Raw genomic sequence first — 16,879 nt, 5'->3', positions numbered from 1 at the left:
GGAGATATGAGCCAAAATGGGAAGAAAGCACAGAGAAAACAAAAATATAATTGGAGTTAGCATTTCCCATCAGTATCAAAAGTAGTTTCAATCAACAAGCATTTATTAAGAGCCTATTATGTGGCAACCATTGAATAATGTATTGATATGAAGGGAATAGATAAGAAAGGCAGAGAGGCCTTACCTTATAAAGCAGCTTTACTTCTATTGAGGAGAAACCCCAAATGTAGCAATCAGTATATATGAGCGATACAGAAAAGAGGAATTTTGTTGGGGGCAGTGTTACTTACTGGAAATCATAGGATCATAGAACTAAAACTACAAGGGATCTCAGAGGTCATCTAGTAAACCCAAATTCAACAGGTGAGGAAACCCAAGGCCTAGGAAAGTTAACTGACTTGCCTAAGATCACACAGGTAATAAGGATCAGAAGTGAACTCAGATTCTGACTTCACTGCCAGAAACTTATTCCTGTAGAGAATTAGAACTTCCAAGAAGAGTTGAGGAAGAATTCCAGGCATGAGAGAGAACTTTTACGAAGGCTCTGAGGTGGGACCAGGAATGTTCATCCCACGAGTAGCAAACAGACTGGTATGGTTGGAGCATGAACTACATCAAGGAAGAGGGTCATTAGTCCAGAAAGAGACAGGAACTAGACTGTGAATGAATTTAAGTCCAACTAAGATGTTTTTGTGAGCAGGAACGTAACATAGAATGTGATATATGTAGATAAGACATGCAGTAACCAAATAAGAAAAAATAAATTTGTGGATGATATACCTGGTATCAGGTATATTATAGTAGTTTGTAGTAATAGTAGAACTTAAATGGATTGGCAAAGACCAGAAACATCTATGGCGATGAATCAACTCTTACACACATAGACATACCATTTTCTCTGAAATAGGACTTGGATTTTTCAAGTTTTCCTTGGGGTTATTATAGTACTTTAATGAATGAAATACTGCAAAATTCCTAATTCATAAAAACTATCTATCCACTTGGGAATACTACTTGAAAAATTCTTTTCTTCTCTCAAATTCTAAAGTTTTAGGTTGAAAGGCAGGGGTGAAAGTAAATGGCTGGCTTTGTTTCTTCTTAAGACTATGCTGTATACTATACTTGTTCCATTCAGTTATCCATGCAGAGAATTTTATACTTGACTGAATTGGCTAATCATCAGGCAAAATAATAGTAATTTTAAAAAATAGCATTTAGAATGAAGTGACATATTATGTGTTATAAGCCATCCTTCCTTTAAATACTTGCGACAAATGAAACATATATAATTCAGATTCCAAAAATAGAAATACACATGTAGTTTAAATTAAATTAATTTATTTTTAGGTTATCCCTCAGTCCTGCATGCATTGGTTAGCACAGAGTTGAACTTTATCACAATCTTCTTTGTAAAAGTTAAAGTATGTACTCCAATAACTTCTTGGGATAGTTCCATGACTGACAAACCATGGTAACACTGTTGAGTCAGCAATTTATACAAAGTTCAATAGAAAAAATTTACTGAATATCCTGTTTAATGTAAACAAGGCAAGAGGCAAACAAAGAGTTTACAGTAACATTATTTTACAGGGCCTGAAATGATTATCAATTGTGTGTTAAAGCACTGGATTATTATCATAGTATAGATATCTGGATTTATTGTACAACCCAAAATACAAACACCATGTAATTTGTGAGTTAGCATTTCACGGTTTCTTCTATCAATGTCTATGAACCTTCATAATTAAATGGTAATTTTATATTTGTATAATAATTCATGGAAAAATTTACCAATTTATGAAATAATTCCATAATTTGTGCCCTGTAAAATTAGGTGTAACAATTTTTACACTAGCAACAGTGTAAGCAAGCTAAGGATTTTGGTCCTTATATATACATAAAGTAATGTACAACCAGACTGAAAAGCTGTGTTTTAACTCACAGCTCCCATATTGCACAGTTATATTGTGAGAAATATAGTCACAATGTGAGCACTGTAATGATAATAGGCTAAGACTGATGCTCATTATGAAAACTTCAATAGGATTTGAAAACAGCAACTTCCCTGGTAAAGAAGTTTTTTTTTAAATGTGCACTCCTATTTACACAAATACACAGCAAAGCTAAAATTCAATTTGAGATCTCCTTAAGGTCATCATCTTAGTGGTGTTTTTTAGTCCAACACTAGCTATTAACAACCTTTTATTTAAATGTTCACTGATAGGAAATATAGAGCCCTATCAATAGAATAACAATAAAACTAGCTATTTATTGCAACTTTCCACTGACAAATTCAGATCCAACACTGAATGATTTTTCCTATCTTCCTAAACAACGAAAAGTGCATATGAAAATTTGAAATAAAAAATAAAAACAAAAGTTCATCTTAATTTTAACTTATTTGGAAGTCACTGTATTAATAACTATGGTTTCATAAGCAGCACCCATTACAAAAACAAGTACTAAAGCTCTTAGCTTGATTTTGTGGATGAGCTCAAACACCCATATCTGAGAGTGAGAAATGAATAGTATTTGGTTGAGAGGTAAAAACATCAGTCAAATCTTAAGCATTAAACAATTATATATCAACATATGAAAATATTAATAAGCAAAATTTACCTCAATGCATTAAATTTTAAATAATTCAAATTAAGTAAACAATTTCTACAATATAAGAATGCAGTACTCTTTGCATGAACTGACTGATAACAATAGCTGACTGAATGAAACTCCATTAGAAAACTACACATGTTAACACCTGCAATTTTAGGAACTTGATTTTTTTGTTGTTGTTATTTTACTTTGCAAATTTGGAATATCATTACAGATTTGATTTAAATTACTTAAAAACATACTGTCTTAAAAGGTGGTAAATCTACTGTTAAGAATATTCATAACTGCTTAAAATCTTGTTCTTATCTAACAATGAAATGAAGCTTTATGAAACATAAGAGAACAGACAAATGAAATCAAAGCAAACGCCTTAAATACACAAAAGTTTATAATTTGGTCCTATACACAGGCAGTGCAGTCTTCAGACATGCAAATATATGCTAAGTAAATATACCTTCTCAAAGAGGCAGTGACAGATTCCCTTTACATGATTATAAAGTTAACATTTTTCCCCCAAACATTTTTAAGTGGACTGGTAATAAAGAAAAAGAAAGTGCAGCTGCTTAACTTTAAAAATGTTAACAAAAAAAAAAAAAAAAAAAAAACTCCTAAACAAACTTAGAAGAACTGATCTGAGTACTAATATCATTTAAATTAAAAAGACCAAGTGACAGCAACACACACTGCTTTGTCCACTCACCCCCAAAGATAAATTACCCAATATTCCCCTTCAAGCACCCACTACACACACACACACACACACACACACACACACCCCTAGCAATTTACCAAAATCCTTTGACATATAAGCGGGACATTGAAAGACTATGATTTTTTTTTCCCTTTAGAACCCTATATAAAAGACTTCAATAAAGAAAAATGTAAACATTGAGGATGATGGCATTCAGATTGCTGCTTATTAAAGTGGTATCAGTCAGTTCTTTGCCTAGAAACTATCACGAAATTCAATAGGATAATAAGATCACAAAACACATTGCCAAGGCACAAAATGTTCTAAACCCAATTTGTGTTAAATAAGCTTGTTAAAAAAATACTGTTTTAGCAAACACAGTGGCAAATATGATACTTTAAATAAACTGAAAACAGCATATGAAATCAATTCTTAATATTGCTAAACAAGATTAAAATAACATTTTGAAAAATACATAATTGATTAAATATCCAGTACATGAATTAAGAATTTCTTCATTATACTAAATTATCCTATCTTATAAAAGATTGAAGGAAGCTAATTTGTTCTAAAAATCTTATCTTTTCCCTACCTTTTTTAGGTACTGAATAAATTTTTTTTAATGCATGTTTTTCATTATCTGATTTCCATTTTCCTTTCATGCTTTGCTTGATAAGAATTCTGGCATCCAAAATTTACAAAAACCAATGGTTTTCTTTGCTACATATCAATCAAAAAGAACATTTGTATTGAGCTTCAGAGTGTCAAAAAGCCCCATTATCCAAAATAAGATTAAAATAAAATAAGGTCAAAGTTATGACATCAGAAATTTTTACAGCCATTAGAAAGTCATTAGAAATGTTTGTTTCCTGAAGTTCCTTTGATTGCATCCTGGGATCAGTGACGTGCAATTATATACAGAACCACTACAATAAAAGACAATATCAAAAATTGTACACCTGTTACCAAGAATGTCCATTCAGTTGTGACCTCCATAGTTCTGGCCAGTTTAAGGCTTCAACCTTTCTTGCCTGAGTGACATGGAAGTTACCATAAAGATGTCCTTCATGGTGTAGATGAAGTGTGATATTTCACAAATGCAATTGCTGCCAATTCTTTACAGAACTCTTCTAATACAATCACACCTTCTAGTAATGTCACGTGGTCAATCCTAGCAAAGTTAAAAGAACTAAAGTAATTAAAAGGGAATCATCACAAAATAGCAAAATTATTATAAGTTTTTATATGACTACATGTCTAATTATGACTTACACTGGACCTTCAGGCTCCAAACCAAGTAGTCGTTTTCTGACCAGCAGAAGTTTGGGGGTGAAATCTGGAATCCGCTGGATTCGGACCATAAGATCTCCAACAACCTAGAAATACACAATAACAAAAGACTGTATCCAGCAAGTCCCACACATGGAAACTTCCTAGAAAATAAGAGCAGTTCATGGCAGTGTTAAGTATGGGGAAAAATGCAAATGTTAGCTTGGGGAAAATCTGGTTCGGATTTAGGTTCTGTTCCTTAAAAGCTTTAAGTCTTCCTGAACATCAGTTGACTTATGTGGAAAAGAGGATAATAACATATGCTTAATCAAGCTTATAAGAGAATTTTAGTGAAGGTTTTCTGTAAACTTTAAAAGCACTGTACAATGAGAGTTCCTATTCTTATAAAACTTCTATATAACCAACTCTAAGATACACAGAGAAAAATGTCAGTTTTTACTAATAAACATACCTCTCAATGACAAAATATTCACTCAGACTTAATGTAAAAACTTAACATAATGGCATTTAAAGGTATACTTTTCAACAGGATCACAGATATAGAGTTGGAAGCGACCTTAGGAGGTACTGAATCTAAGCTCTCCATATTATAGATGGGAAACTGAAGTCTAGAGAATAAGTGAGCTGGCCCAAAGTCACAGATACTGATCATAAGGAGCAGGCTGAGTCTTGCATTTAGGGCTATCTTCTACTTTATTCATCTACAGGTAAAACAGAATTTCACAGAATCAGACTAATAGTAGCATCATGCAATGAGAACAAGGACAGAAAATTTGACTTTAAGTAAAAGGCTCTGAGTCAACTCTTCCTTCTCTCATTTTCTGGGTGATATTGGGTTAAGTCCATGAACTTTTTAAGCCCTTGTTTCATCTGTAAAAAAGGGAAAGTGGAGTTGCTCAGTTCCAAAGTCTTTTCCAGCTCTAATAATTTGACCTGAAATGGACCTCAGAACTTATTTAATCCAAAACCTTCATTTCAGAGATCAAGAAACAAAGTCAAAAGGAAGGAAGTAAAGTGCACATCCTCACCTAGAACTCAAATATGACTCCAAGTACAGTGTCTAGTATATATTATAGCATAACACCCACATATGCTCACCTTCTTTTCATGGTAGAAATATGGCTGATCTGGTTTATATTACACTATTTCTTTATATGTATAACCTAAGTCATAGAATGTAGTAAATGTCACCTTTTTTTCAGGGAATATGTATAAAATATTTCCTTTGCATGTAACTACATTAAATCTACTATATAACATTTTCTTAATAATTCTAATAGATTAGCACTTCTATGAACCCCATATAACATAAAATATTAATCACTCACCCTGACAATAACAGAAAAAAGTGATCTACAGCCAGAAGCCAAGTTCACATATGGATCCAAAAGGTACTCATGTATATGAGGATGAGGGAACAGAGAAAGTCTTGATAACACTGAAGTTACTTGTAAATTTACATCATATGGCTGTGGAAAGGAAAAAACAGAAAAATCATAAATCATTTTTCTTATATTTGATAGTATTCTACTTAATTTATTACTTCAGTTCATCAGAAAATAAAGCCCATCATCTTATTTTTCATGATATTCTGCATCCAAAGGCAACCATTAGCCTTAACCCAAGCCAAAAAATAACCACCCCAAAATCTTTAGCATAGATTTTAAAAAATATACATTTTTAATAAATATAATTTATTATATAGATAGATGCAAAAACATAATTTAGATATTTTCACTCTCTAATGTACAAATCTTAGCTCTGTCACTAATTTTGTGACTTAGGGAAAATAACATACTTCTATGAGTGTCCATTTTCTTTTTTCGTAAAATGAAGGAATACTGCTTCTCAGCATTTTGGCTAAGATCAATCGAGTAAGGGCTCTTCTAGTTCCTAAAATGTTCTATAGGATTTATCCCAACATATAAGAAGTCAAAGAATATGAAAACTTTCAGGAAAAACAAATGATTAACATCTATATGAAAAAATGTAACATTTCTCCTCTCTCTCTATAGAGGATAGTGTGGGCAGAAAGGAGCAATAAATACAGAAGAGATGTTACGTAAATCTATATTACTCACTGATAAAGTGATTGAAGTCAGAGAAAGACTACTAGTGTGCCAATTCATAAGAGATTATTTTTTATTCACCTAGATTTAATATAGTACACGCAAAAGAAATATTTTATGCCAAGGTGAATAAAAGGTCAAAGATGAAAAAATAACCAGAACTCTTCACAAGTTCTTCACAAAAAGAAAATACTTATTTGATGATCTATTCTCTCACAGTTTCATAGAGAAAGAACAAGGTCTTTGCATATCACAATTATCAAGGTCAGACTAGACTAGGTGTCAGCAAAGTATGGCCTCAGGAGGGCCCAATTTAGTTATAAGCTTTTTTACAAGAAAAAAAAAGATAATGAACACTAATTCTCATTCCTAAATCTCTACTCTTCAATGCTGTTTTTAAATTTCCAATATAAATGCAAGTTTAGTTTTCTAAGCTGATTATTAAAGGAAATTAGGTCACCAAAGAGGTAGTAAGAGTACTAAATTGAAATAAAGTTTCATGAGTTATTAAGTGAGACAAAGAAAATATAATTGCTTTGTTGAAGATCTAATTAAAACAAGTACAATTTACAAAGAATAGTAATTTGAAAGAACACAAACACAGAGACATAGGACTTGAAAACTCTCAGGAATTATTGGATTCTCTGAGAAATGATAAGACTGTTACAACACTTCAAAATCTGCTGGAATCATTGGATTCCCTAACACATAAAAAGACTTTTGCAGGACTTCAAAATAAGTACTTTATTTCAAATTACCTGATCAAGAATCCTTCCCATTCTGTCAAACAAAACTTTCAAGAAATGACCCTCAAAGAAAGCTGCTTCTAAATTGCATTTTTCCAATGCTTTTGGAGATCCAGGCCACTCCCATCTTAAGCAGATAGAACAATAGTCCCGGAACTAAGAAAAAGGTATTTGGATGGTTAAATTGAGCTAATAAATTTTAAACAAAAATGATTTTCAGAAATACTTTACAGTATATTTATTTACCAAAATAGATACAATGATAGGCTTACAAGAAACAATAGTGGGATGTAGTGAAAAAAGTTAGAGTGCTAGATTTGAACTCAAAAGCCTTGAGTTTGAATTTGAACTTCCAGTGATTATATTACTTCATGCAAATCTCCTTAATTCCTTAGAGTTTTGGTTTCCATTATTTGAAAAATGAGGAGTTTAGAGTGGATTATCTCCAGGATGTCTTCCAACCTCACATCTGCTATCCTCTGATCTTAATTGGGCTTTGCTTGATATTTGGCTTATATAACTCCAAAGGAGGAACACCTAATTGAAATGGCTGTAAGTGACAAGGTGGCAGAGTACAAAGAGTATGATGAAAGTATCACTTTCACCAAAAGAAAAAAAAAAAAGCACTTATTTCCTTCAATATTTTCAACTAGAATGGTTTTAAAAAGTAAGGTTAAGTCCAGAGCAAAATATCTAATTTAGCATCAAAAGGCATGAAGATGGATAGATATCTCAGCAAAAAAGCAGTGACATAGCATGTGATCATAGTTAGGGCCTGTAACTGTTATTTCACAAAAGAAAGATGAACATTTTCAGGAAAAATAAATGATCAATATTTCTCCTCTCTATGTCTATAATATCAAATTTAAGTGAAAATTTTTGCTCTTTCATCTTATATTATAAACCTTGAAGAATCAATAATAAAAAGAACATTTTCTTAAACATGCAACTTGCAAAATTTACATGAAAGAATAATTCTTCTTAAATTTACCTTTGTATGTACAAAACATTCATGATAAAATATTAAAGTTTTTATTAGTGTTAACTTCAGCCTTTTAAAAACAAGATGTCTTTTTAAACTGACAATTAAAATAGTTAAACCCAATTAAGTTCCTCAAATTACCATAACTTTCAAAGCACACAAAATATCTATATATCAGTTAAAAAAGGAATTTAGGTTAATGGAACACACTAGACAAGGAAGAATCAGAAATGATGGAACTAACTAACAACTGTTAACTAACAATTTCAATTTAGCCCTTAGGCTTTAAGACATTTTTTGTGTACCCCATATAAAGCATTTTTACACTTAAGTTTTTAAAATTCTGATTCAAAAGAAATTTTGAAAATTATTTTCATAAATGGTTTTAACCCACAAATCATATACAGATAATTCACAATTTGGGAAACTGAACGATTACAATTCAAGTATTTAATTGTTTAAAAGATTGATTCCATGAAAAAATACATTAGAATTTCAAATAAGCGATGCCAGGAACATCTTTCTTTCCACTGTATTTAGCAGCTGGAATGAGTCTGAGAAACATTGGAAGTTACACTTTAGATGCAAGAAAGACCTCTCAGCCAGCTCTCTGCTGATCAATAAAGCACAAAAGAAACACAATGCTTTGAAATAAGAAGACCCAGTTTTGATCCCTGGCTCTATCACTTAACACTGATGTGGCTCAGTCTCACTAGGCCCTGGTTTTTGTTTTTGTAAAGTAAAGGAGAGAGACTAGATGGGCTCCTTTCCAGGTCTGAATCTATGATTTTAAGCAGGGAATGAGAATTGGCACAGAGGCTGGTAAGTGGGATAGTCAGGAAATAAGAAAGGGAGGACTGACTACTGAGAAAGTGAGAAAGGATATATTTATTTTTCCAACTTGATCTTTCTTCTTTGACCCTCTGATCATCCTTTTCATGATGATCTCTTCTCTCTGGTTTCCACGATAGTGTTCTGTGCTAGTTCTCCTAAGTAGCTGCTCCTTCTAAGTCTTCTTTGCTGCTCTTTCTTCAGATCATACCCATTAAAAGAAGTGTCTACCAGGACTCTGATCTGGGATTTTTCCCCTCTATACTATTTCCTTTAGTGATCACATCAGCTCCAGTGGATTCAATTATCATCTCTATGCTGGTGATATTCAGTCTACATACCAGCTTTAACCTCCTTCTTGACCACCAGTCTCTCATCTCCAGATGCTTAGTGGCCATCTCAAACAGGATGCTTTGTGTCATCGTTTAACATAATATATCCAAAATCAAATTCATTTTGTTTTCACCCCAAGCTCTTTCTTCATTCTAACTTCCCTATCACTGTCAAGGGTACTACCATTCTCTCTGATACCCAGCCTCACAACCTAGAATGTCATTCCCAACTCCATGCTCTTTCTTATCCCCAATATACAATATGCTATCAACTTTACCTTGGTAATATTTCTCTTATGTTTTATATATTCCACTAACATTGCCACCACCCTAGTGCAGGAACTCAATACCTCATAATGTAGATTACAGCAAAAGGCTGCTGGTTGATCTTCCAGCCATAAGTCTCTTTCCTACTTTAACCTATATTTCACTTAGCTATGAAACTGATATTCTCAAAAGTGCAAGTTTGATCAGCTCATTCTCCTATTCAATTAACTTCAATGTATCCCTATCTCCAAAATCACATATAGAATCCTGTTTGGCATTCAATACTCTTCACAACTTACCAGCCTCCCACCCCACCCTTTCCTGCCCTTTTTGTATGCCTTACTCCCTTTCCATGTATTCTAAAAGCCAGTGACACTAGTCTCATTGCAATATCCCTTCCATCTCCCAACTGCTTGTACATAGTCATTTGTATGTTTTTTCCCCATATAAGACTGAACTTCTTAAGGGTGGAAACTAATTTTTTATGGGTTTTTTTTTTTTTTTTTTTTTTTTGAATAACCAGCAGTTAGCACAGTACCTGGCTCATTTCAGCGAGGAAGAATAGAGGTTTTCTCTTCCCAATCCTTTCCAGACTGGCTCTGGAGGAATGAAGACATGGAAAGAGTTCCTTTCTTTCTTTTATTGGGAGAGGAAGAGAAAAGAAGCAAGGAACAAGCAGGCAAATGTTTCTTCCTCATTTCTCTCTCGCTATAATGAGAGTTTATAGTGCCATCATCTACTGAGGGAAGGGAGAATTAAGTAGGGTAGGGAAGAGGGAGAAGTGGTAGTAGGGGCTTGGCAGCAAAATCATATTTTCTATTTTTTTTCCTCCTTTTTCTCCCTCCCAATCTTTTTTTCTCAACTAATAAAAGTGAGTGAGTTAAAGAAACCTGGTCTGGTGGGGACTGAAGGGAAGGAGTGATTAGGAATGGCTAGTGGTATCAAGTCTACCACAGGAAGGAAGAAAGGGTGGGAAATAATTTACTAACAAGAAAATAGAAAGGGGCATAGATAAGTTAAGTCTATATACACAAAGAGATAGAAAATAAGTTTTTTTACTGTTCTTATTTCAGAGTATGGGCCTCTTTAATTAACTTTTAAAATTAACTTTTAAAAAATTAGTAGCTTTACTTACCTGCCTATGAGCATCTCTGAGGTAGGTGTCATAACCTGTGCCCTCTACCTGATAGGATGATTTTGCTTCATCTGGTACTAGACAGAGAAAACTTAAAAAAAAAAAAAAAAAAAAAAGCAAGACATCTTAAGTACCACTGTTTCTACATTTGACAATACTGTTAAAAAGCAATTCCCTTTGCCTAGTGGTGCCTTTTGAGCAGAATTAAGTCAATTCAAGAGAAGACTTCTCAGAAAAAGTATAGATGACAATATGTAACTTGCCTAATTTTTACATCAAATATACTACAAGGAAAATATTTTTCTATAATTTTAAGTTGCCCTTAAGAGCATTTTATTAAACAGCTTGGGTTTGTTTTTATTTTCATGCTAAAGAATAAGTAGATCTAATTTGCTGATCAATGGAAGCATTTTCAGTTCCCAAGTAAATTTAAAACATTGTTGATCTTAAGTAACATGCAAATCTATAAAGACAAAAACTTAGTATGAGATCTCAAATTATTGTTTAAGCAAAAAAAGAAGAGAAAGGCTTTTGGTCAATGGGGAAACAAAAAGGCAGATAAATGTCTAAATTTTGTTGGCCTCATTTAGTAAAATCTAAACAGAAACAAGAAAATGAATAGAAAGATATATTTGGCCAAGAAAATTTATTTGAATCAACAGTGTGGTATCATGGTGTTGTTTAACATTTCCAAAGTAGTGTATTATTTAATCTTTTTTTTTTTTTTTTTTTTTTTTTTTTTTTGCTGAGGCAATTGGGGTTAAGTGACTTGCTCAGGGTCATATGGCTAGGAAGTATTAAGTGTCTGAGATCAAATTTGAACTCAGATCCTCCTGAGTTCAAGGCTGGTAGTCTATCTACTGCACCACCTAGCTGCCCCCATACTATTTAATCTTAAGATTCCATAAGAACTGATATTTTGATCCTGCTAAAAACCATTGTTATTTATTTTTTTTTAATTTAGATTGTAGTCAAACTTATTTTCTCTTGGATTTTATTATTAGCTTCAGCTTTAATTATTGAGAATGGCATAAATGAGATCAACCAAATCATTTCCAATGGAGCAGTAATGAACTGAACCAGCTACGCCCAGAGAAAGAACCCTGGGAGATGACTAAAAACCATTACATTGAATTCCCAATCCCTATATTTATGCCCACCTGCATTTTTGATTTCCTTCACAAGCTAATTGTACAATATTTCAGAGTCTGATTCTTTTTATACAGCAAAATAATGTTTTGGTCATGTATACTTATTGTGAATCTAATTTATATTTTAATGTATTTAACATCTACTGGTCATCCTGCCATCTAGGGGAGGAGGTGGGGGGGTAAGAGGTGAAAAATTGGAACAAGAGGTTTGGCAATTGTTAACGCTGTAAAGTTACCCATGCATATAACCTGTAAATAAAAGGCTATTAAATTAAAAAAAAAAAAAAAAAAAAAAAAAAGAGAATGGCATAGTTGTCTGTTTCCTTATACTGTAGTAAATAAAAGCTGTGAAAGAAAAGGCTTCTATTGACATCACAATATGTTTTTGGAAATTTTTAAATGAATAACTACATAAATAACATATTCACACAAATTATAGATGCAAAATTAAAATGAAGCCATGTGAATTCTATTTAAACAGAAACTTACCTATTTACAATTTTATGGACTTCAGTTTTTCCATCATTTTTGGGATGTTCCGGAGTAGTAGGTGGTGAAGAACTAAGCCACTCTTGATTTGACAAAGTGTTTTCTGGTGAAAGATCAGTAAATAATGGATCTTCTTCCAAATCCCTAAGTTAAATTTTAGAAATAAAGAAAATATTTTGTTACAACCTTACTAAAATGAGATGTGAACCTTAAAAATGTAAAGAAGATGATGTTGAAGAGCAAAGATTTGAATTTCTTAATCAAGACTTCACATATGAAAACTATACTCTTAGTCAGCTGAAGTGCATCTAATAAGAATATATGTTTAGTGACTTATAGATACACAAAAGGGAACAGGTGAATAAAGAGATAAGAAAATAAGATTAAAGGACCAGCAATTAATTCACAGAAGGTCAAATGCAAAAATAAAACCCAGCAATAAAATACTTGTAGCTTCACATTAGAGCAAAAGGTACTTAATAAATGAATTTTATATTTTAACTCAAAAATAGGATTCAACTCATGACTATAACTTAGCAAACAAAAGATATATTTTTATTCCAAAGGAACAGATAAAAAGAACCAAGAAGGATCAAGAAGATGTATTCATTTGAGGCGAACCAGAAATCGCATGGGGGAGGCATAAGAGAACATTTGGGATAGGACTAACAAAGGTATAAAACAGTGCTGAGTTAAGAATGCATCTACCAAAAAGAAATGGACAAAAGTTTCAGAAACAGATCACAAATCTGCCACATAACCATGGCAGAGTAATGATGAGCAAAAAGAAGTATTCGGACATCTGCTAGCATATTCTGTACGCTAAAAGAAGTTTTAAGACTAAAATTCTAGAGTAGAATATGGCTTAAAAAAAAAGTTGAACTGAAGAACAAAATTTCCTTGATAAGCATAAATATTTTAAATAAGAAAAAAAGACTGAAGTTAATGCACTGGCCAACAATGATTTTAGAAAGACATGTACAGAAAGATGAAATCAAGGGCAGATAATTAAAAACTAAGTGGCACAGTCCATAAAAATATCAGAAATGCTAAAAGTCAGAGGTTGGGAATAAATGCTAATATCAGAAGGGTGTGCAGGGTTTTTATATTTTTGTTTTACAAACTATGTTGGAGGTAAAGAGATAGCACTGGGACCAGTAGTGAAAAATATAATTACAGAGAAGGGGATGATGGAAAGGTAGAACTACTCTTATAAAGAAACATCTTCAGCTAGAGAGATAAGTAAGACCCAAGCTAAGGGAGCACATAGTTAAGACAAATCACCATTCTTACAAATGCAACTGCTATGTGCCTGTCACACATTTTTGAAAAAAACAAAAAACAAAAAACAAACAAAAAAAAAATGCAGATTGCAATGGGTGCTATAAGTAAATGGCAAAAATGGAAACGTATACTTCTTAAACTACAGCTTATGAACCTGATTTTAATTTCAGGCAAAATTTTAAAATGAATTGTTAAAAGCATGATTTTTAATCATGGGTTGCAAGAACAGTAGACCAGGGGAAGATGATAAATATATTGGATGCTGACAAGATATTTGACAAAGTCTCTAATATATTTGTAGAAAAGATAGTGAATGTGGGGTGGATGATAATAAATAAAATTAGATAAATTCAGAACTGTTTTTAATGATTAAAAAAGCAACAACAAAGAATCTGGAGTGAAATTCCTAATGAAGCAACATAAGATCTGTTTTGCTCACTTTCTATCATTTATTTGCTAATGGCATAAACAGAATGCTTATCAAATTTATAGATGGCATAGCATTATGGATTTAGATATCAGGTCAGAATAATTTGGTAGCTCAAAGGGAAAGAGAACTTTTGTTTATTTAAAAAAATCATAAAATCCATATTTAAGTAAATACAGTTTTCAGGTAGGATGTGAGAATTGCCAAAAAAAGGAAGAAAATGAACTTTCATATAATGATAAAGTTTAAAACACCTTGTAAAGGATGTACAGTGACTCTTCTTTCAGAGGTGAGGAGTTTGGATGCTAGAAGGGAAAGAAACTTTTATTTATTAAAAACTTGTGTAATACACGTGGGGAAAAAAAAAGTTAAAAAGAGTCCCAGACTAAGAGGATTACATTGTAGACTGAGGTCTGACTGGGTCTGTAGAATATCATCCCAGAATTCACATAATTTAATTATTTTAGGCTCAAAAGGTTAAAAAAAAAAAAGGCCACAATGACAAAACATGTAGCTATTTGGAGACTACGGGAGACTTAAATATGGAGGGACAACTTAACAATTAACGGAAAATAGAAGTTTGAGAGTTGTTACCCAGAAATAGAAAAGTAATTCCATACTTTAGACTTGAGCTACAGAAGGGAGTAAATGACCATATAAAAAGAGAAAGTAAAGAAAGGGCAAGAGAGAAAGGAGGAGAAAGCAGTGCAGTTGGCTCTGAGGTATGTGAAGAAGCCAGTAATAGAATAGGTTCATTTCTTATTCCTAATCAACCAGAGAAAGGCTGATTCCATTAGGAGACCACTGTTACTCATTAGTCCAACACAGGCAATCTAATGCTATCTGCTGCCCTCTCTGGCTTGAAAGGAAAAATCAGGCTAAGGAAATAAAAGGCTTTGAAGCTGATTGGTTGTTTGAAGGGCTGGCTAACAGTTAATTACACATGTCTGCATTGCCCAGAGAGCCAACAAGGTAAGTTCCATAGGTGTCTGGTTTCAGGGAATTAGTAGCCAATAAAATTGTCTATTTCTTCAACATTTTCTTAAGTGTGACTGAGTTAAGAGCGCTTGTGAATGCTTCATCAGTTGAAAGTAAAGGGGAGAAGTTAGGGAAAAAAGAGAAGCAATTAGAAACAGGAAATCATTAAGCAGAAAAAGGGCTTCCCATAGTAGAGATGTTCCTAAATGGATCAATGATATCGAGGCATGTAATTCAGAGTTGTGAAGGATTATTCATTCATGTCAAATTTCTATGAATGTGAACCAGATTTATGCAATAAATTGTTTATTCCTGTATTTGCTTAAAAATGTTAGTTATTGTTTTACTATACTGTTACATAATTATATATATTACCAATGTTATAATGTTATCATAGTTTTACTGTATCGTTTAGTAAATGGTTTGTATAAGATTTAACCTTAACATGAATTTAGGTGACTGAGTTTGTTCTGGTGGAAGCAAAGTGGCAGAGGATCTACAGCTGCTGTAGTAAGTAGGGGAAATGTATCTTTCCACAATAGGGTTACCTCTCACAACCAAAAAAAGTTTAAGTATAGTATATATATGGGAAAGCAGACCTGTCAATGTAAAGAAAGTGAAGGTGATCCAGCCAGGGCAGGGAAAAAGTGAGTCACCCACACTCCATGAAAAGGATTACAATGTCAGGGATGCCCCACACATCTTTTTTATAGAAATAAAAAGAAATGTAAAGTGTATCTAATCTAATACTCTGATTTTACAGGTGAGGACCGTAAGACCCAGAAACAGGGGACTTGCTCCTTCTGATGTACCAAGTTGTCTGCCATGAAGATAGAAGAGATCTAAAGCAATCAAACAAGAAAAATGGAATGCAAAAAAAAAAACAGCCTGATGAATAAAACTCAGGATTAATCTAATGAATTGTAATTTAAAAAGAATAACTAGAAAGACCTACACTTGGGTTAAAAAAAAAAATCAATGACCTAAGTATAAGATAGAAAAGACATGTCTTTACAATAATTTAAGTGGAAAATACACGAAAATTTTAGTGGATCATAAATTCAACAATGTGTCATAGAAGCCAAAAACAAACAAAAGCCCACAAATAAACATCTCTGTTGATCTTAGGTTACTCAAAGAGAAATAAAATTCATTGTATGAGGGACATCACAACCCCACTGTAGCTTGTACTCTGGCAAATGATGTTTGGATGTTCATATCCAAGTATCACATTTAGAAAAAAAAAACTTATCTTTCGTTTTTACATTACCTTTTAAAGAAATATATTTCCCACTCTCCTTCTCACCCTTCAACTACATAGGATAAAAGCAATTTTACAAAACTAGATAACCATAATAAGTTTGAAAATACATGTAATGAATGTTCCATACCCATCACTGCAAAGAAGGAAAGGAAGTTCTTTTTAATTCCTCCTTTTCTACTTCAAGGTCGTTTGATGATTACAATGATGAAACATTTTAAGAAAAACACTGACAACTTAAAAGTCTGGTAAAGAGACTATCCTTCAAGAAAGGCACTTGAATAGGAGACAAACTGCTCAGCTCCACTTACCTAGTATTCCAGCAAAAACCCT

At 32.8% G+C, this 16,879-nt stretch overlaps 1 protein-coding gene across 1 annotated transcript in view; it reads right to left on the bottom strand.

The window, feature by feature from the left end:
- Positions 1-1,522: 1,522 nt before the first annotated feature.
- Positions 1,523-16,879, bottom strand: part of FAM160B1 (family with sequence similarity 160 member B1) — a 41,805-nt gene continuing 26,448 nt past the window's right edge. Inside the window, exons 12-17 of the mRNA XM_031955915.1 lie at positions 12,597-12,740; positions 10,957-11,047; positions 7,422-7,565; positions 5,923-6,063; positions 4,577-4,680; positions 1,523-4,475 (exon numbers count right to left, since the gene is read on the bottom strand). Of these exons, the coding sequence (XP_031811775.1) occupies positions 4,370-4,475; positions 4,577-4,680; positions 5,923-6,063; positions 7,422-7,565; positions 10,957-11,047; positions 12,597-12,740 (730 nt within the window). The 3' untranslated portion in view covers positions 1,523-4,369. The remainder of the gene's footprint in view (positions 4,476-4,576; positions 4,681-5,922; positions 6,064-7,421; positions 7,566-10,956; positions 11,048-12,596; positions 12,741-16,879) is intronic.

This window comes from Sarcophilus harrisii, chromosome 2, assembly GCF_902635505.1.
Source record: "Sarcophilus harrisii chromosome 2, mSarHar1.11, whole genome shotgun sequence".
NCBI lineage: Eukaryota > Metazoa > Chordata > Mammalia > Dasyuromorphia > Dasyuridae > Sarcophilus > Sarcophilus harrisii.
Note: the sequence above shows the minus strand (reverse complement) of the source record. Positions and strands in the feature narration are given on the sequence as shown.